A 22,786-nucleotide genomic window follows, 5' to 3' on the forward strand; every position below is an offset into this window, starting at 1 on the left:
AAAAAGGAAGGCGAAGAAGAAAAAAAAAACATGAAAGAAGAACCAATTGTCATTGAGATACAGAGTATGACTCTACAGCGTCTGGAGCAAACTGGTAGACAAGAGGAACTCCAACAACATCAGAAGACATCGACGGTGTTGCACGTGGCTCAGACATGGGTCAAGAATGGCAGCCAGGTTGAACGTCTGTCGGCTAGCAGTACTCAACTGAGCACAGAGTTGCCGCCTCTCCGTTTCGTAGAGCTCACATTCTGTTAGGACGTGCTCAATGGTCGCTACGACGCCACATTTGGAGCATAGGCTGCTGCCACAGTATCCGATCCGGTACTTGAATTGGGAAGTGAAGACTAAATTGAGACGAAGCCTGTGCAGGAATAATGTTCACCGTCTCCGTCATGTCTAAGCATGTACATCGATCTTCCCCGAAAACAGTCCGCGATTAAGCGCATTCCTCCTTCTTTGATCCCTCCATGTAGCCTACCGTACCATACTCCACTTTCATATCTGAACGGGCTGCTACGGTAATCCGAGCTTTATTGGTACAATCGTCTCCCAAGAGGGACCCTAAGCCCAACACACCATCCACACTGCACGTGGCCTTCTGGAACAAAGACATTGTCTCACCTGTGTGTCTCTAAGGCCCATGCCCCTCGACTCCATTTCTACCTTTACTTTTGCATATAGATGTTCCTGCATTGAGACTGTGATCTTTCAGATGTGAAGCTTTTCGTTTTTGCTGCTCTCGGTAGACTACTTGGCCCCACTGAGCACGCTGAGGTCACAACTGCGCTGCTACGGTTCCTTCGGGACGCTGGACACTTGGGCATTTTGTGATGTCTCCCTGCAGTGCCAGCCTGAACAGCGACTAGTGCAGCAGCAGTCTTCCTTTTTTTTTTCTTTTTTGAATAGCAAGCCCCTTCTATGACTAACCTTCTCATTTTTTTCCTCTTTTTTACCATTAAAACATATCCCCCCCCACCCCCATGATCTGATGCCATTCTGAAAGCTAAGGCTCCATTTTTGTGAATGTTATGGAGGAAATCTTCTTCTCAGTTCCTGTTAAGTACATTCTTCTTTGGGAATTGTGCTGGGATTAAGGTGACGGAACAGCGGTCGGGAGTTGTGCACTGAAGACCACGTGAGTGGCTGCAGGCCGATTCCCTATTGTATGAAGCCATTTGGAATGGTGCAGAGCCATCGTCGATGTCCACCACTGTCGCTTCAGAATCCCCCAGTTGCTCGCAGTTGTTCCCTCTTTATTTCACAATTTCTCTGAACGGTACTTGGGATTTTTGTGGAGGGGACTGGACGCCTACGGCACATGAGCGTTCCTCTCGGATGTTTTTTGGTCTATTGACTCGGTCGGTGGCGTATGTCATATTCTGATATGCCACTGGCCGTTAATTGTTTTAGCAAAACAATCTCGCTTGGCCCCTAGGAGCAGGAGCTATGTCAACCCCGACCTGTGGATCTTGTCTTTCGTATCATATACTTAGCCCTATACGGACGCACTCTGGACGCAAGTCCACTTGGCGCGAGCACTTTGTTATTCCTCTAAATTTGTATTTTTGGTCATCTGTATTGGATTTATCCGTACACAAGACGTTTAGCCCACGTTATTCCCTCTTGTCTCTTGACATGATGAGGAGTACTCTGTTGAATAGTATTTGAAGTTTTCAGTTTATGGCAGTGAATATCTTTCTGATGCCCTTTCTTGATCTCGGGTAACCTGCGCCGGTACATTTTACAGGGGGGTTGTGGTCTTGCGACACCAACTAACCGCACGATTCCACTATACTCCAGTATTTGCAGTTGAAATATAAGGTACATAACGTCTTATTAGTTTTCCCTAGCACAACAAACATACCGAGCTGTAGAGAGAGATGATACTGCTTTTTTTTTTCGTTTGTGTGACAGCACATGAGGATATCAAGCATGCATGTACAGACACCCAGGCGCAGTTCTACTTACCTCATTCTCTAGTATGTAGCAGTATAATTAATCGTTCAAGGATCATTGCGCCGAAAATAATGAACACTCGAATTGATGATGTGATAACCATATATTCCAGGTATCTAGAGGATTACTCCATCGAGCGTTAGTGCGGAATTGCCGAAAGACTGAATTCTGCTTTAAGCACCTAACAAGCATTTTCAATTTGACATTACCGTGAATTCCAGTGTTGTCGTGTCGTTACCGTCAATTCCATTACATGATGTCCGTGTCATGTAACACAATGACAATTTGAAAGGTCATTGCCGTTATTACGGAGGCAGCAGCTTACGCCTTGGCAGCAGCGACGAACTCGAATTTATACGGCCACTCTAGTGCATGTGAGTATGTGTCCATTCGTGATGACGTCTTTCTGGACGTCAGCGAGTATGACAACGAACCTCTCAGTTCTGGAACGAAGCACCGTCACCGCTATTCGCGTCATCTGACGGTCGCATTACTTGGTGCGACGCCCTCCGCCCCTTATCACAGCTTTCTTTCGTAATAAATGGCTACAAGCAGATGGGTGTAAATAATATCGAAAATAATGATTTCATTATTTCTGTGAGATAGGGGTATGAAGGCAATTAGTCGCAAACGTCCCCCCCCCCCCCCCCCCAAAAAAAAAGAAAAAATCTTGCAACTGTGCCTGTAAAGGATGCTTCTTTGCAGTTTAAACCCTACGGCGGGGAAGCCCACTTCAGTTACAGAGTTTACCTTGCTCAAGCACGCACTTTTTCGGCGGGTTATATTACTCTGCAATATAAACATGCGTGCTGATGACTGTATCTGATACCATTATTCCTCATTAATAATGCTAATGATTAATCATAATATTATTACACCACTGAAAAACATAGTATCGTAAAGCTGTTGGATTATACTTTGGCCGTTTTATGATGACCTTATCACATTTGAGTATGCGTTAGATATCAGCAGAATACTATTTACTGGGGAGCTGCGGTATAGTGAGGTGCTTATCGTTCTCACCATTCTATAACCTTTTCTATACTCGTGTCCACATTGACAATGTGGGGTCACGCGTGAAGAAGTGTGACACGCTGTACGAGCCATGAAAGAGATTTGGTGCAGAGTGTGTCGGAAGTGAGTGCATTTCGTGAAATACATTGAAAAGCGCATGACCTCGTACTCAAATTAACAACACCGATGTCTAGTGGAATGACATACAGGTGTCAGCAACGGTGTATAGCGTAGGTCATTACAATACACCACGAACAGAAACACAGATAAAATGCTTGCATTCTCCATCGTAATATTATGTATGTGCAGTCTTCGTTTAGCCCCCAATGGCATGGTACGAATAAAACAACATCGTAGTAGGGATCCGCTGGAACTTACTGGCATACTTCCTCGGCGCCATAGCTAAAAGCTTGCTGTAAAGAACTACGTGGCGCAGAATCCCGCTGGTCCCCTCAGAAGAAGCCAGTATGGGAAATGCGGCACGCGCCGGCATTTGCTTGGGAAAACGCGTAAGCATCCGCGCGGGGACGCCACCGGCGTCCAGAGCGCGAGGCGCCCTCCGTGTTCGCCAAAGAAATCGACGCGTTATGGCGTCTTTCCCTTCTTAGCGCAGCTCTAGTGACGCCAAACAAAAAAACAAAAGTAAGAAGACGCCTCGTCCACCATCTTGAATCGTCGTCCAGCGCTTCTTCCTAGCAGGCACTTTGCGACGCTTTTATGAAATTACGTTTTAATTTGGGAGAGGGTGCAGTAGTGGAGGGATCCTCCGGCGATTTCGGCACGCCATCGATTTGTCTCGCCCTGCGTCCGCCATGTTCGTCGTTCCGAGAGCAAACGTAAGTCGGCGTTCATTTTCTTCGTGGCAGCGGGCTGATGAGTGGGGCGCGCTCTGGCGCCCGGGGACGTGGCGATGTTAATTGGAGAGCCTCGGCCGAGGAACCCCTTCCTCCCACGTCCTTATCTCTCCTCTCTCCGTCGGGGCTGATGATAATTTATGCGTTCCTTCTCTCATTATTATGTGACTCCGCCCCGATTTCGGGCGTGTTAAGACAAGTGCTATTTCGCGCCTTAATGAATGAATCTTCGCCAGCCGCCAGAGTTCATTGCGTATGCTCTTTCACTCTCTCTGCTAATAGTGGATAAGATCGGAGCTACATGGTGAACGAGAGCTGTGCAGAGTGGAAGTCATTTTGTTGCTTACTTGCTTTCAGCTCCCGCTTTGTTTCATTGTTTACACAGTTATTTCAGAAGGGAAAAAAAGAAAGAAAAACAGCAATAGCCCTCGCATGGTTGAACACGCAGTAGTTTTATTTCATTCAGTAGAAGTTAACATGATACTGTACGTGTACGGATGTCACTATTATCCAAATGTGTACTATACGGCACATGATATGAGTCTGTGCTTTTAAGGTTACCGCTCTTATGGACGGATTAGAAGCTTTTAAGGGCTTACATACACAGAAACTTTAGGCTCCATAGCGCGTTCCTTCGTGCGATATAGAAGTGATTTAATGAAAATGGATTCTTTGGCGTCTTTGTTTTTCGTATGTACCCCGCTTACTCATTTCAGTGTGTTGCAACCGCACTCTGTGTTTCAGGGATCTGCCAGTACTTAAGATCTTACAATCAGATTAAGACGAAATGAATCCACAGGTTTCTCCCGCTCGCTAATGCACTCTGATTCCACAGACAATAATGCACGTGCGTACTATGTCTGGCTAGTCGTTGCCCACCCGATAGGAAGTACCGTTAGATATGTACTTGGAGTGAATTAACCACAAGCAACTACAAATATCAATTGTTATTTGTGGCATATTACTTGTATTTGGACATGGAAATGCACAGGTAGCAGAAAGAAAGAAAAGGAAGACATACTCTGTAACTCCTAACTGTATAGTCGACTGGCTGTATAGTTGCGTGTCGAAACGATGCCACTGGTTCTGTACCCCGCAAAAAAATGCTTGGTCGAAACGTCGCTTTTTATGTTTCTCGATAAATGTGTAAATGGCAATACACTACACGCGTTTGAGAATGACGAGCCAACGGTGGTTGACCAGATTTTCGTTCATCTCGAGGACCATACTTTACAAGCCTTTGAGCCAAAGAATATCAATCAAAGGTGTGCCTTTTCTGTCTGGTTAGGTTAGGATAGGTTAGGTCGGGTCAGGTCAGGTCAGGTCAGGTTAGGATCTCATAGGAGTAAGTAGCTCGTGAGTCTCATTCCCCATTTCACTTGCTCGCATTTTGGAGGTTGCGGTTCACTGTGAGCGAAAGTGCTTCTTTTTTGGCTCAAGAAGGAAAAAACAAAAATGAGCCAACATCATCGGAGAAGCGAGGGGAGGGGACACAGAAAAGAAACGAGACCGACAATCCTGCACTATACAGCCAGATTTTAAGATCGGGTCGCCTTTTTCTTGGCTCAAAAGTTGGCAAAAAATGAAGTTACTGATATGGTGCCGATACGACAGTTCTTTCCACCGTTGTAACATGTATTCTCGTGGTTGAAGGTGCCAATTTGATTTGCCCATTTTCTGCCACATTATCACTCCTGTTCGCGACCCACGTAGTAATATTCACTAGCAAAGAGAACAAAGTAACAGCTGCAGCGAAAATCTATATGTTCTAGCCTTTTTCTGAAAGCCTAGCAGCAATAGCGATACCTTTCAAGAAAACAATGTGCGTCTCTTGTGGACATGAAACACAGGACGAGAGCGCCCGTGGCACCATTTGTCAACGAGGTCTCAACGCCACTGAGAAATAGCACCAGAGAATGTGTGAGCTGTATACCTATGCATCATAGCAATCACGGCGGGGTTTGTTTAATATAAACGGCATTCAGTCTCAATAAATGGCTAATTAAAGCTGGCGCTTCGGGTCCTTTCCGCTTGAACACCTGCGCTCTACATCAGGATTGCCGACACGCCGTGTATGTTCATGGCGCATGCCTCTTGCTGCCAGCCTCCATTAAACATCGCTTCGACACTCGCCAAGAGATAAATGCGAATGTAGTTTCTGGACCGGACCTGCTCATTGCGTTTTTTTTTTCTTTTGCCGTTGTGAGAAAGTGATGCTTTGGTACATCGTACTTTGCATGTAGATACGAGTACGCATATGAATAACGAAAGTGATAATAGTTCGATAGCTGACCTGCTATCACATAAGACCGGTTTGTTCGCCGATGTATTAAGCACCTCAATTACTGCTGAAACCGTGCTCCACACATTTTTCGTCCAGCAGCATATATTTGTATTTCTGCAATGCACGTATTGAACTATAGCGGGGTACTAAGACGATGCTGTATAGCTGCCGTTCGATAGTAACTTTGTAACACCTCCAGCTAAAACTTAGAAGTACGCGTCTCTATTGATTCATACGCAACATACCCGTACGGTTTATTAAGATACGCTTACTTGAACGGGAAAGGAAAATATTTGCAACCGGAAGCCGTCAGTGACAGCACAGATGTGATAATTACGGGATATGCCATTCGCATGTACATGAGCAAGTGCTACATGAGTATAGCAAGCGTTCCGTCACAACTTCCCTTACGTGTGAGTCACTAGGAAACGTATATATACAATGCAACTGCCCGGTTTTATCTACTAAAGCCTGATGCATATTAAGACCACTGTGTCACGGCAACGAAAGCCACGAAAAAGCAATTCGCTTCTCTTAATAATACGTTACAAAGAAGTTCATGAAACTAGATCCTGTAGTAAGACTCAGTTTTCAAAAGTTTTTGCCGCAAACTTAAACAATTTTTTTCCGTCGCTTTACTCATTAATTATCACTTTACTTCGTCTCGAATTGAACTGGAGCAGCCGGCCCTCTTACGTCCCTCGACTGTTCTTACGACGTCGAGAGATAATAATAGGGAAATAATAGGAACGCTAACACAACCGGTATCTCCGGTTATCGATGCATTCTCACGATGTGCAACTGAACGACTCTCAAAAACTTTACGTCGCGCACCTCGACTGGCGCGCGAAGCACTCCCTGAATCCGCTTCCTCTTGTGTATCGAAGCATTCTTCATGGTAATACGAAGTACACTAAACCGATCAACAACCACACCGTTTGGAACCAATGTGGGAAGCATTTATCAGGCGGCTCTCCGTAGCCATACTAGGGCGTCTTACAGGGAAGGGTGGATCAAAGTTTCTCCGAGTCTTCGCTTCGACGGCACTCAATATGTTCTTTTCCGTTTCGACCGACTGTAGAGAGAGCGGGTCTTCTTTTCATTATTGTTCTGTTGCAGGCGTTTTTGCTCTAGATGCGTCAAAGACTGCATTCTTGTGTTTTCTCGCAGAGGGGCATCTCAGCTTGCAATGTTGGTAAGGTCATAGTGTATTTATTGGGTTGGATTGGATTGGATTGGATGGGAGAACGAGTGTGTTGTCTTTGTTTGATGGTTATCATTAATGCATGATGGTTTCGCGTACTAGCTACGTGTGGTACACATTTTATGCCTCACGTGCATGTCTTTTTCAACTGCAGGTTCATGTTCCGAGGCCTTGGCCCGCGCTTTGAATACGGTGTATCGAGCAAAGTAAACTTCAACGAAATGTTCCCTCAAAACATTGGGCTGTACCTCAACCTGTTTCTAAAGCACGAATGCAAAAAAAAAAAAAAAAATCGTTTATTTTTCGTTTGCCTTTAGAATGTTAGTAAGTGTAGAAAGTCGGACAAATTGGTCGGAGTTCATCTTTGCAACGAGCACGCAAAACGATGACAAACAACGTTGTTGTCCAAACATGATGACGTAACCTGACGACGTGTAGCTGAATACATACATTCAACACAGAAATAACAGTGATTTGTTTTCGGTTGAACAGTAGCGACCGCTGTTTTTTCTTTCTTTCTCCACATTTATTATTTATTCTAAAAACATTCTTTGTAGGCCAGTTGCGCAGACGTAGGTATTCATTTCCATGTAAAGTGAGCTAACGGCGCATCATGTAGGAATAGTCTCCTAATATGGTCCGCATGCGAATGGGAGTTCATTTGAGCAACGGAAAGAATATGTCGCTTACACAGATGATAACTTTAAATGTAACTAGAATACTACCATGAGAGGCGCCTGAACCGGTTGAGAAGATCTCATCAGAGTAACAGCAGTCTAGGGCACCGAAACTGCCGTCGCGGTGTTGAAGACTATAAATAGCGCGCATGAGTTTCAACGAAATGCGTCGAATACCGTACCAGTGACGCTTTTTGAAACGTACATCAACAATGTAACAAATCAAAAGGCCATGTGTGTTTTATAAATAACCCTAGTGCCATTAGTCTTTCCTTACAGGCGTATTGAATGTATGCTATTTGTGTTACCGTTGTGATTATCGTTTTTCTCTAAACTCCGATTGCGAATCATTAAGAAGAGATCGTCCGAAGCAGAAACAGAGAGCTAGAAGATAGACTTTGTGCTTTTTTTTTTGTCTACGCCTTTAATAACATTGACTGTATTGATATGTTGGAAGAAGTTTCTTAAAGTGCCTCGGTACCCACATTTTGTGTTTGGCTATTGCATTTTAGCCATTTGCATGTCATTGGGAAAGTTGCCAGTCCCCAAAACTAAATTAAATTAAATGTATTTGTTCGGACGGGTGAGATAATGTCTAACATAAATTTTACGATAGAAGTTGTAGTTCGCCTTTGTCACGAAAGGAAATATTTTGGCAAATTTGCTAATACAGTGTACATTTTTTTGCCATTTGTTGGCAGGAAGACAACAAAAACGAACGAACAAACAAACGCTGGTGCTATGCGCCGTGTCTACTACCATTTTGTCAGTCAACATCAGACAAAGCAATGCCATCAACAGCCATCATCTCAACAACATTTTTCTCGCTGGATTACGAAGATGCCAAGCCAATGCCATGCCAATTTTTGCCAATCTTGTTCTTGAAACTGTTCTTGAAGAGAGTTAGAAAATACAAATTTTAACTAACAGTTTTTCTCTCTCGCCATATAGCCTATATAGTATATAAATCATTAAGGTGCCTTTTTGAAGTTGCTCAGGTCAGTGCGCTTTCTGTTTTTATATAATCTTTAGTATAATTTGTTCCGGACAATGATCATATGCATAGTTCTTATACCATACATGGTTCCACGGTCATGCAATATTCGCGCTCTCCTGCTGATTCTGACGTGCCTGCTTAGAGTTTTTTTTTTTTTTTTTTGTGATAGTGATTACAACTTCAATTTTCAACTTCAACTTCATTTATTTGAATGCATCACGCTAATAGAGCCGCGAGGCAAAACTCTGCACGAAAACACTTTATAAGCTCTGCCAACCACTCTTTCCTGGAAAATATCGTCTCATCACATTACTAACAGGTCCTTGCGAGTGTGTTGATATGAGTAATGGGGTTTGTGAGAAGCGACGATTTATGTATTGTTGTAATGTGGTTGTTTAGCAGGCTTCCTGGGTGAAAATACAACAACAACAATAAATGAAGGAGAAGTGATGATGACATGGGTGAAAATGAAATGCCAGTAAATATGGTAATGTCTGCAGCTGGCAACAAATGACAATATAATTCGTGCTGAAAGCATGAAGGGACATGCGTGTTAAACCCAAGATGGCAGGAGTAAACCCTTTCGAATGAAATAGACTTTGAAGCGCTGCCTGAGTTGAGAATTTCGCAAATCAATCAACGTTGCAATAGCCGTTTAATAGCGGTCAAGAGCGGCCCTGTTAGTGCTTAAAAATCCTTATAGCCTAAAAAGCCTAAAAATACTTATCGCACACATAGGAAAAATCTTTTCATGCTGCATGTTGTCAGAGGGCGGTCGACAGGCAACAGAACAAGAAAGAACACATGTTTTTTCAGTTCATACTGATTTCGTAACCGCTACTGCAACAAGTAAATTCATTAACCAACTCACAATGCCTATAGATGCTTTAACATGAATCGCAACACCGCGTTTGGCTCTTCTGTGACGGAATACACGATAACAGATCGCGATCGCTCGCCTCGGTGAGCGCAATGCTGTCGAGCTTTCCGTTACGTTGGCTAAAACGAATTTCTGGACTGACGAATCTAGCTCTCCCTATTTTTATTATCCAATCCAATCCTACAATACCTTGAGTTGCAAACTTTTACGAGCCCCCTATACCGTCACTCATCAGGTTTACCAGCCGTAATGTCGTTACACAGGTGATGAAAACTGCAACACAAACCAGGGAAGTCGACGGACGAGCGCACGGAAGCGGTGTCCAATGCCTTCAAACAATGAGCACGGAGCAGTGTTTTCTGCGTGCAATCTTTTCTTGCACTCTAGCATTACAGCTAGCTATAGACATTACCCAGGACTTGATTGCGTACGAGGATTAAAGGCGACATTCTGAGTTGGCTCAAGTCGGGTGGTTGAACCCTATAACGCGTTAATTTCAACTCGTCGCGGACCCCTACTTTTGATTAGCCCGTTTAAAATATAGTATATGGCTGTCGTTCGCGCAAGAGACCATTTGTCACTGCATTACAAATTTCACTCTTCGGAGCCTTTCCAGTTCACGAAGTATTTCGAACTCCGGGCTACATATTGGAATTTATATGTTCGGTGCTAAGGAGAAAATGGTACAAGCGTAATCCAAATGACACAAATAGGGTGCGTCCAGGTATGTGCACACATCAACGTCCTCATCCTAAAATTAATAAATCACCAACAAGTAGGGCTCATGAGGGGCAATCTGTAGTGGCCCACTACAGATTGCCTTTAGTTACGACATCACTACGCTGTACACATTGAGTTCGCAATGACAAAGGAAAACGCTCTTGGATTTACAGAGTCCTCCGCATCCCGTTCATGGCAACTTTATCCACAGGAATATTTAACAATTTGTATAGCATATATAATAGCACATATACGTAAAAAAATAATAGTAATATGTTACTTCATAAGCTTTAGACAACGTACGCAAAATAGAGTTTAAATAGATCGAGGAAAAAAGGTTACCTGGATTTACTTTCGCAGCCTAACGCGTGGAGGATCCGAGCCTGACTGCAGACGAACTGTACTTTTTTCAAGCCATGTGGGGCCGTCTACCTTCGGAAGGTCGTTCAGAGTACACTGACTCTCAGTGGTTCTGTATACCCGACCGGAGCACGGCGTCACGACCCCGCACTTCCGGTGCGCCCACTTCCCCAGCTCGTGCGGTCGAAGACACCCATGCTCGCGTAACGGTCGGACCCCCCGCTTGAAGATTCACTTCTTCCGCAAAAGGAATAATAAGGAACCTCCCGGACGGTTTTAATGCACAAATTCGTGCTGGCAGATTCCCAGGTAGGTTGCATCCGCACCTTGATGGGGGCTACGGTGCCGTACACAAAGGCCATGCATGGGGGGGTTACAACATAGGCACGCATGAAATACTTGAAGCAGAAGCAGTCGATGAAGCCCATATACGGCAGAGGCGTGCTTCTAAGTTGGCCAGAAATGGATGTAAAGATGTTCGGTTATGCGGAAGCGGAGTATGTTTGCTCAGAGGAGGGGAATCAACTGACGGCTGACCCAGGGGAAGAGAGAGCCGTGCCTCTTATTCATTCAGGAGAACGGGAAATATCGCATAAAGAAGAGAATAGGTAGGATTTATTCCTAACGTGCGCAAACGCAAAGTTGACTTCTCGACCCCTTGCCAGTCTGGGTTATGGCGCTTTTAATAGAGCAGGATATCCGTTTACCCAGTTCTGCTGCTTTGAACAAATTGTCGCGTAGTACACTTTCATATGACTCTATGAGATGCGACATTCAGATAATGTCATACATTGGGTTAAAAAAGTTCAAGTGAGAGCCTTATAGGGACCCTCCAACGTCGACAGCCGTGTTGGTCCAACCGTATCAGCTTTATAGGACACGTGACCAAAAATTCACCGCCGACCATGGCTGCAGCATTTCAACGTGTTCGGCACAATGCAGCCAATTTTATTTCCTTACGTCGCGACAGACAGTAACAAGTGACCCACTACGCAATTAAGGTTGCGAATATTTACTGTTCACAGGTAAATTTAGCGTATGTACGATATTGCTACAATTTCTGCCTACTTTTGCTCCCCTCGGGGAATGTACATATTTATAAGCTTCTATAGATTTGCAGTGGCATTCTGACCACCACTCACTATGTTCTCCCGCAACATAACACACCTTCAGGTCCACCTTAATATTTCTGCAGTTAGTTCCCGTTTCCTGAGAGCACATCCATCCAAAGTGCGCCTTTGTAAGCAGCAGACGCCCATCGCATTCGCGTTACGACCGTCGCTACGAGGCCCATATGCGAGCGAAGCACGTAACCTGCGTACGGTCTTCCGAAACAAAAAACTGCGTACAGAGGCTGTGTCATCAGGCGCATACAGTATCTTTGAGGAGAACAATAAAAAATAAAAGAGACCTTAGGACGCTAGTTGTAGGCCCGGAAACCTGCATGCTAAAGATGCGCTACCCCTGCATTCTATTTGCAATCGTGTTTATGGGGTGTCATTAGCCCATCGTGTTACATGCCACTCCCCTGTGAGATGCTTTGTGAACGTGCCTCAACTTCCAACGAGAGGGGTGATAATAGCCAGTCGCAAGATCACTTAAAAGGGAGGCCCTTCTGAATACCTTGCGAGCATTTGCTCTTAGCGCGGTCTTCGCATACACGACAGCCCGGAGTTGATATGCCGTGCGCCGTGTTTATTTGAAGGCTTGGTGGTCAGATAAAGAAAAGACGCTGCTTGCTTTTTTTTAACCGCGCTACTCGTATCTCCAATAAAGTGTAGCCTTTATTTCAGTTCTTCTCAAATAGGCGTATAGGCCTTTACACATTCATAGTTCCGATTCGAAAGCTACGTGGCGCTGCCTACCGTACGCCATTACTTGCCTCCTGTGCGCGACCATATACCAAGCCAATTCTTGTGCTGTCGCGGCTCGTATACACTCGATTTGCGCATGCAGTTGCGCGGCATGCATGTCTAAAGAGGGGTTCATAAGGACTGACGAAACATCTGCGGCGCTGGCAAATTGCGAAACCTCGACGGCAGCGTCACGTTGACGAAAAAAAAAAAAAAAAAAAGAAGGGAAGCAAACTTGCCTGCTTTTTGGATCAGCCACTGTTGCGCGAAGGCTTCTCCTACTTGCGGCTACCCACTGAGATACAAAGGGGAGAGAACATGGTTTTGTCGAGCTTACTGAAATGCGCAGTTAGGCCTGATCATTCGTAGCCACAAAGACACCGTGTACAATCTTAGAACAGAACATCACCGCATAGCACGCTGTGCGCCAACCATTAATGATAGGGTTATCGCTTCTGATTCGAAGATAGAGGGGGGCGTACACCTTTTTGTGGGAATTTGAATATATAATTAGAGAGCGTATTTTTTAGGCATTAACAGGTAGTGCTCTTCGTCGCATAAATCGTTCTAGGCCAACCAACCTTCAGAATCGTATAGTTTTATCTTCCAATTGGAAAGAAAGTTGATCAAATAAAAAACATGTGCGCCCCCTTTCTCAGCTTATCGGGAGAAAGAGCGATATCATCCGCGATGATGATTGGCATACTGCGTGTTTTACGATCAAGAGCGCCCCCTGTTAGTGCCTAAAAATCCGCTCTCTAATGATAATGCTTCTCGACGTATCAGAAGCGATAACCATATTATTCGTGGCAGTGGACGCGTCGCCATACTACAGGCAGACAAACCTTACGTGTAACATCACGGCACCATTATTTTTTGGCGCACAGTTCTGTTCTTAGAGTGTAACCAATAGAGCACTGCACGGGCCCGGGCTTGGCGTTTTTTAGGCGAGCCTGGGCCGGGCTCGGGCTTCAGCCACCGGGCCCGGGCCGGGTACGGGCTTGACAACGCCAGAAATGGTCGGGCATGTACGCGAACATATTTCACTTCACGAGACTGGACAGCTGAATTTTCACGTTACTTTTTTTCCCCATTGGGCATGGGATATCAGGTATTCTCATCTGAGAACTATCAATTTTTTACATGTGATCATGCTTATTTCGTGAATGGGTCTGGATTTCACGCATGCACTCACACACATTTGGGGACGATTGGTGTGGGGTCCTGCACGAGCGTCAGTTAGGTTAGGTGTTGGGTCATATTTCGTTCTCGTGAGGGTCTGGCACGAGGGTCAGTGAGGTTAAGTGTTCTGACATATTTCGTTTTTATGAGAGTCCGGCAAGAGGGTCGGTTAGGTTAGGTGTTCTGACATATATTTCGTTCGCGTGAGAGTTCGAGAAACAGGAACTAAGACCGGAGCATGTGCAATAGAGCGGCGATGAGTCTCTCTTGAACCGCAATGTACATACGCCCACGCGCCGCTGCGCGCCGCGTTCCGAAGCAAGCAACCACCAAGCACAGAGCGGCTTGCCGGCAGAGAAACATAGCCGCTGCTGCGTTCGAGTGTACCTCCTGACTCTCCACCAATTAGCTGCGTCCTTTTCCTTGCTGCGTTGTGCTCTTTAGTAAATCTAAATACGCCTCCGAACCTCGAGAACAAATAGAGCAGAGGCGGGCTTGGACCGGCCCTGAGCATGGAAACAGTCGGGTACGGGCTTGGCCCGGGCCAGTGGAGTCGGGCTCGGACCGGGCCCGGGCTGGAAATATATAGAAGACGTCGGGTACGGGCCGGGTACGGGCCGCAGCAGCCGGGCCTGGGCCGGGCACGGGCCTGAAAATTAGGCCCGTGCAGTGCTCTAGTAACCAACAACAACAACAACAATTTTATTTAATATTATGAATGGGGAGTAACCAACGAGCATCTTACAGTGGCATTCCTGTGAAACTTTCAAAGGAAACACGCGGGAATGCTATGCCAGAGTTGGCTGTGAAATGAGACCGCACTGCACTCTGAAACCAGAACTTCGCCGCACAACGCGCTCCTAACCATCATCCCAAATGATACCGTTCTATCTCTCCCCTGAACAGGAGGCCTACGCCTTTGTGTGATACTATGTGCAGTTATGTGACTTGTCGTAAGGGGGTAATTGTCATAAAAAGGCTCAGGCTCACGCCTGAGCGTGGCCGACTACGGCAAGCAGCTCCATCACCATCGCCATCTTCATTGAGGGTACAGGAAGAACTACACTATGAAAACAGAACTTCATCACATAACACGCTCAGAATCAAGCCAGAATGACATCGCTCTCGTTCCTGATTTGTTAAAAAGATGATCTGTACGCATTTTTTCTATTCATTTTGATATACAGGGTGTCCCACAAAACTTGTCATTGAATTATAATACTAAAGGAAAGAAGAAGAAAAAAAAAAAAAAACACGCCACCAAAATCATGCGGTCAACGGCATTTATTTTTACGAGGTTTTTGGCACTTTGCGAATGTCACCTAACTGTGAGTGTCATCTAAATTGAGTTTTATTATGTCAATTTTTACGAACTGAACTCGAAAATTTGCCAAGTAAAGGTCGCTCTCTTACCCCACCATGTGAAGCGCGTGCCGAATTTACTGAAGTGCAGGATAATTGACACGGATATTCAGGAGATATCCCATCAGAAAAAATGGCCGAACATCATGCTTTTCGGAGCGCTCACAGCTGGACGAGTTTTTGCGCGTCTTCGTTGTCAGCCCGACGAAAGGAGGTTGCTAAACTTAGCCCACACCGAGATAGTGGAAAGAGATAAGATAAACATGGCTTATCACATTCGGCTCCTGCTGTAATCATGCTTTCCCTCTCCCACTTTTAAGGACTCTCACTATTTCTACGATCCCTCTGTGGGCTAGGTTTAGCAACCTCCTTTAGTCTGACTGCACGAAGGCGCTCAAACAGTCGTCGAGCGGTATGCTCTGGAGGCTCCGGAAAGCATGGTGTTCGGCTATTTTTTTCGATGGGATAGCTCCTCAATATCCCTGTTAATTATCATGAATTTGAGTAAATTCAGCACGCTCTTCACATTGGTGGAGTAAAAAAGTGACATTTACTTGGCAAATCTCCGAGTTCAGTTCTCAAAAATTTACTTAATTAAACTTGCGTTACACGACATTCACATCAGGAAGTGGTTAAAAACCTAGTAAGAACAAATGCCGTTGACCGCATGATTCTAGGTGGTGTATTTTTTAATTATAATTCAATGACACGTTTTCTGGGACACCCTGTATGTGGATGTGCTGGAATTCGTTCGATTTAAATGGCATACCGTACTGGAAGATCGTTATGGAGTGCACGCCATTCTGGGATACCGTACAGCTCCCACCAGAGTTATCTTGAACGTCATTCCGAACTGAGGAACCCGGTTGTGCTTAGTAGAAATAACGGCGGAGTGTGTTTTGGTCATCTATTTACAGTTAGAGGGGTGACCCTCGTTACCAAGGCGTTGTTTTCTGCTAGGCGCTGTCAGGGTGGTTCTCCTCCCGCTTAGCAGGCTGGAGCGGTGTTCAAGGTAACATTGACGCGAGCCGTACTTGTACAGGCGCTACAGAATTTACTCTCGCTTTGAGACACGTACGAATTCTGTTTTCTTATTATTCCGTGTTAGCGCCGCGGAACAACTGTGGCTATATGAGTGGCGTACAGATGTGGACAGATGGAGAGAGGACAGCAGGAAGGAGTGGGGGAAGGGGGGTTAGTATACGTCCTCAGGGGGAACTGTGCCAACATTTGTCTGGAAAGTCTTCGGAAAACCCAGGGAAAACTTCAGACAGCACAACCGGTGGTAGGATTCGAACTCACCACCTCCCAGTCTCGAGCACGACCTTGGCTACCACCAACGAGCGGGACTCCTTAACCCGCTCGGCCATGCCGCTGGTAATATACTAACTGTAGTACATAAATAAATATATATAGCAAACCTAATAAAGCATCAGTTGAACTTACAGCACTCTTCCCGATTTGCATAGCGCGTACACGATGATGGTGTGGAGGCGACTAGCTGTTCCCTGTCCGGCACCATATATACAGATATGCTTTACCGCCTGTCTAAAAACTGGCAGTACACCAACGCTAACGGTACTTCCTTGACGTACGGCCTCAGACGGATGGCACCGAATTCTCCAGCGTACACAAACAAATATTCCCACCATACGCCTAGCTTATCTATCATTAAGTGTTATTCTAAAACATCGCTCATTCCACGTTGTCCGAAAGTTCTGTCACATGTAGAGAATTCAGAAGGCATTCAAAAGACGTCAGACAAGTTGCATTATCAATATCGTAGAACAAACAAAAGAGCCAAGTAATAAAAGGGCATTTATGCCGAGTAGTGACACAAGATTCATGAGTAAAGTATGCAATAGCTACTTGGCCTTGAGGTCGTCGATATCTTCTCGTACACACTCAACATCTGCCGCTGCTGGAAACTTGCTAATGAAGCATACCGAAGCATGGCTTACGATGCTGGTACCTGTTTTGCTTTGGTTCTCGCCCCATCGTGCCTTCGATCACCCGCCGTAATGTGAGAATGCGGAAATTACCACCAATTACGACTGTTCTCTAAATTACCTCCTTATTCTTCTGCAAATGCCCCACCTAGGAGCCCCAACTATATTACCCTCCCCCTTCACAATTTAATACTCTAAGCAGGGCTGGCACATGCGTGCTCGAGGTGCCTTGCCGGTGCGTGGTGCAAGCAAAAAGGAACGCCAGAGCACTCCCAAGAAAATGGCCGTTCGTCGGCGAATTAGAAGGGTAATTATTATTTCTCTCGCAGTCGGGAAGTTATGAATCGATTGTTTGAACCCTCAAGTTCATGGTCACCGAACAGGCTAGCTGTAATTAGTGCGGCAGAAACTCGCCTTACCAAGGCTCGATGAACGAGGTCTTTGCTGAGCAGGGTGGAATGAACAACCCGGGATTTATTCAATAAAGATGCTGCGTGAAATCAGAGATGCTTGGCAATTCATCTGGGAACTTGAGCGCGGCAGATCATTAGTCCCTGTACCTACACAGCTCGAATTTCAATAAGATACCGTCGTGTAATCCCACGTAAGAGCATTTCCCCCAAAGAGCGTACATAAAACCTGCTTCTTGTGAACTTATAAAATAATGCCGATGTATTTGATAGCCGAGCTGTGTTGCAGATTGCTTTTAATGAGGCGAAGGGCAGTGATTCTCCCAATGTAGTATTGTTAATACGTTTAAAACGTACTCAAATTCCTATTTCCTGTTCGCCCTGAATGTTTCGTCCACCCTAATGCGTGGTTGCACGCTCAATATTCCATTGTATGCAAACTATACTTTCTGCTGTGATGTGCACTGTCGCTGCTATTCTTGAAGGGGCATTAAAGTAAAAACCACGTTGTATTAAATTTTCCTCAAATGTCAGTAAAAAAAATTCTGCTCGCGGAATGAAAGGTACCGTTCCCTTCACACCAACACACAAGGAGTCTGTTATGAAAGGAGTGTGCGTTACGAAAGATCCCGTTACCTTGAGACCAACACAAAAGGAGTGCGTGTTATGAAAGATCCCAACACAAAAGTAGTGTGTGTTATGAAAGGAGTGTGTGACATTAGACAGAGACATGACGTTGTCCCGGCACGTGAAAACAATAGCCACAAAGACAAGTGGTTTTATAAATGCTCTACGCTGCATTGCTGGATCGTCGTGGAGGATCCCAACACAAAAGGAGTGTGTTATGAAAGTCCCGTTACCTTGACACCAACAAAAGGAGTGTCATGAAAGATCCCAACACAAAAGGAGTGTGTATTATCAAAGATACCGTTACCTTGGCACCAACACAAAAGGAGTGTGTGTTATGAAACATCCCACTACAAATGGAGTGTGTGTTATGAAAGATCCCAACACAAAAGTAGTGTGTCATGAAAGGAGTGTGTGTGACATTAGACAGACATGACGTGGTCCCTGCACGTGAAAACAATAGCCATCAAGACAAGCGGTTTTGTAAATGCTCTACGCTATATTGCTGGATCGTTGTGGAGCCCTTATTCTTTTGTTTATGTATTTTCAGAATAGCAAGCCGACATACCGTTTGGCTGACCTTTCCTCCTTTTTTCCCCTCTGTTCTAATAAACATATCCCCCAACACAAAAGGAGTGTGTTATAAAAGATCCAGTTACCTTGACAACAACACAAAGGGTGTATGTTATGAAAGATCCCGTTACCTTGACACCAGCACAAAATGAGTGTGGGATATGAAAGGAGTTTGTGTTATGAAAGATCCCAACACCAAACGAGCGTGCTTATGAAAGATCCCAACACAAAAGGAGCGTGTGTTGTAAAAGACCCCGTTACCTTGACACCAACTCAAAAGGAATGTGTGTTATGAAAGATCCCAACACAAAAGGAGTGTGTGTTATGAAAAATCCCGTTACCTTGACACCGACACAAAAGGAGAGTGTGTTATGAAAGATCCCGTTGCCTTGACACCAACAAAAGGAGTGTGTTATGAAAGGAGTGCGTGTTATGAAAGATCCCGTTACCTTGACACGAACACAAAAGGAATGTGTGTTATGAAAGATCCCAACACAAAAGGAGTGTGTTATGAAAGGATTGTTTGTTATGAAAGATCCCGTTACCTTGACACGAACACAAAAGGAATGTGTGTTATGAAAGGAGTGTTATGAAAGATCCCGTGACCTTGACACCAACACAAAAGGAGAGTGTGTTAGGAAAGATCCCAACACAAAAGGAATGTGTGTTATGGAAGGAGTGTGTTATGAAAGATACCGTTACCTTGACACCAACACAAAAGGAACGGGGTTCATCGGTTGCATCGTTCCTGATCTATAAGCAAAAGGAACCGCATTTTACGCTTTTCCACTTCCTCTCCTACATTCTTAAAAAAAGGGTGTACTTTAACTCCTTTTCCTTGCCACATATATCACTCTCTTTTGGAGAGAACAAGTACTCTCAAAAAGGGGTCTCCTTCCTCCCTGAAGGGATTGAAGGGAGTGAGGAGACCCTTTAACTCCCTACTGAAGACTAATTGTACACTCCAAAGGGAGTGATATATGTGGCAAGGAAAAGGAGTTAAAGTACACCCTTTTTTAAGAGTGTAGTCAAGAAGCGCGACAATGCCGAGAAGCCTTAGATTGGTCTCCTCAAACGATCTCCCGCAATGATTGGACAAATCGTTTGTAATGTAACGTAATGTGTTTGTAATGTTTGTAAGGTAATGTAATGTGAGCGTGCATGGAAGAAAATGTAATGAAAGCGGTCCTGACTGAATGCAGAGGTGTGGGGTTCATGTCCCACCACAGTCATCACTCGCTGACTTTTCCTCAACTGCCGTTTTTTAGAGCATTGCTTGGGTGGTGATGAGGCTTAAATGTTGTGTTCGTCTTAATTTCAGCCTATGCAGTTAACATTACCGTTCGTCCGCTCACCAACGTCTCTTGTATATTGATTATCTGTATAATATGACTCTACTTGTAATTAAAAAGTGGGTGTTCAGTTTCCCGGTTTAGTAGGTGGGATATTAGCCTCGTAGTTTCAGACTTCGAAGCTGGCGTGGCAGCTTCTTCGTGTTATTTTTGTGGAAGCGAATTACAATCGAATCGAAATGGAATAAAGTATCTTCAAAGTTTATACATTATTTGTCTCGTTTGCTCTTAATCGCGAGTGAGGAGCTACGTCTAAGACATAGTGGCATAATGAGTGACCAGTTTAGGCAAACAATTTTTTCTGCAGGATGAATGACACCATGAAAGGCTCACAGTGCATCAAGTGACCACTTTTGCTTCGTCTGGGACTTGTTTTCCTTTCATGCAGTTTAATGCTAAAAGCTACGGAGAACAAAGAAGATTTGTTGCTCAATTTTTCAACTATCAAAATAGCTCTCTGGGTACATTTTACCTTTTGCAAAGGTCAACTCTGACAGCTGGTTTAAATATGTTGCAACACCTAACATGCTTCGCTCCCTATCTGACAAGAATTCACGTACAATTTGTACTGTTAGAAGGTGTTGATACTGAGTATTCACGTGCTCATTTCATTCTTCTCTCCACTGTTGCTGCGCAGTTCTTTTCGAAAATTTTACTCTGGGCAATTTCTGTCGCCGTTACTCATGAAGGCGTCCCAAAAAAAGAAAAAAAAGGAAAAACTCATCTCGCGTGGTATGCTATCACCCTACATGCACTGTTTTCCTTTGGATGTCCATTACATTAAAAATATAATAAAGAACATTACCCTGTTCTGTAGCCAGGACAAAATGAATTTTCCTAAAGTTTAATTTACACGAGGCTATTAAAAGAGATGGGAGGTTCAAATAGCGTGGAAAAAAAGCCCCTTTGGTTCTCTTCTCTCGCAAAATAATATTCTGTGTTGAGCCTCGCGGCACAGGTGGTGTTTCTTTTCATTATCGTCGGGATTTTCGTGGAATATTTGTTGCAGAAAGTCTCCTTTTTTTAAGTATGATTATCTTTACTTGAGGAGATCCAGCGGGGCCTCTTGAGTGCGTCGTTAGGGGGAATGAATCCACGCCCGCCTTTATGCTAATAATAAATAATACTAACAATAAAAGTAGGGATGAGGATACTCGTAGGAGCCCTCCGCGGCCGCCAGTTTTAATTGGATATATGGCGGCAGCCTCCGAAAAAAATGTTTGTTTTAGCTGTCCTTCTCGTGTTACGTTGCGTACACATATTTCATCTATTTTGTGCTTTCGCGTCCTCATAAAAACAGACATAACGCTGACGTTTTTTACCCCTTCTTTTCTTTCCCCTTCCCTTGTCTCGGGTTTCATTATAACAAAGCTTCGTTTTAGTTTAACGTTGTTATTATTTTGTACCTATCACTCTAAGAAAAAAAGGTAGAATTTTCGACCCATGTCGGTAGAGCTCTATTGCAACCACATTTCTACTCAAACCAATTTTACCTTGTGGGTATAACCGCAGAGTAGAAAGAAACCACAGAGTAGAAACTAGCGTTCTACTAGCTTGGGTAGGAAATTCTACCCTTTTTCTCTTCGAGCGAATATGAGGGAGAGGAGCAAGGGAAAGGCACGCCGCCGCTTCTACCCGCGGAGGAGAAGGTGCGCGTGGATTGGCCCGGAATGGTAGAAGTACTGACGTTCTACCGACTTGGGTAGGAAATTCTACCTTTTCTGCTTAGAGTGTACTTTAATTCGTGCGCGGCGCAACTTTCAAGCATCTCAGACTTAGTTTCGTGAGGAAGAAGGTTTTCTCTACCTTTTGGGCTATTTCCTGTAACGGATATCGTGAAAATAGTGAGTTTTAGTGGATCGTACGCTATCACGAGTGCTCGCGATTTTCCAAAAACGGCGTCGCACGGGGAATGAAAGAGCATATATAGATGTTTCTGATTTGAATGTCTTCCTTGTACTCACTTGTACCTCTGTCGCTGTCGTGTACGGTTCATTCGTAAGATTGTTTTGTGTGTCACATCGGGTAGGTATATGCAGGATGCTTCTCCGGACCTGTAAAAAATGAGTAAGCAATAACATATTTGGCTCGTAAATATTCATTAAGCGAATTTTATTGTTAACGCAGTAGGAAGGGCCTTTCACATAATTTTGCAGAACGAAGAAACTGTGAAATTCGTGTCAAGTGCCGTCGGCAAACTAAAATAAGAAGGCACACGCTCAGAAAAAAGGGTAGAGACGTTACACCTTTTGGGGGTAACTGGCCTGCTACGTATGTTGTGCCTAAAAGGTTGTAAAGTTACACCCCCATGCAAGGGTGGAACCTTGCCACATGCATCAGGTAACTATCGAAGGGTGTAATAATAATAATAATAATTCGAGGCCTTAAGTCGCGAGACAACTGCGATCATGAGCGATGCCACAGTGGTCGGGTCTGTGGATTAATTTTGCCCGCCTGAGGGTTCTTTAAACGTGCGCCGAAAGCTAGACACACGGTACACCACATTTAACGTCCCTCGCGGAAGACGGC

At 44.6% G+C, this 22,786-nt stretch overlaps 1 protein-coding gene across 1 annotated transcript in view; it reads right to left on the reverse strand.

Annotated features, from left to right (window-relative positions):
- LOC135386057 (uncharacterized) overlaps window positions 1-22,786 on the reverse strand; it is a 226,906-nt gene that overhangs the window by 17,874 nt on the left and 186,246 nt on the right. Inside the window, exon 4 of the mRNA XM_064615809.1 lies at window positions 22,222-22,311. Coding sequence (XP_064471879.1) covers window positions 22,222-22,311 — 90 coding nt within the window. The remainder of the gene's footprint in view (window positions 1-22,221; window positions 22,312-22,786) is intronic.

Source organism: Ornithodoros turicata, chromosome 1 (assembly GCF_037126465.1).
Source record: "Ornithodoros turicata isolate Travis chromosome 1, ASM3712646v1, whole genome shotgun sequence".
NCBI classification, from domain to species: Eukaryota; Metazoa; Arthropoda; class Arachnida; order Ixodida; family Argasidae; genus Ornithodoros; species Ornithodoros turicata.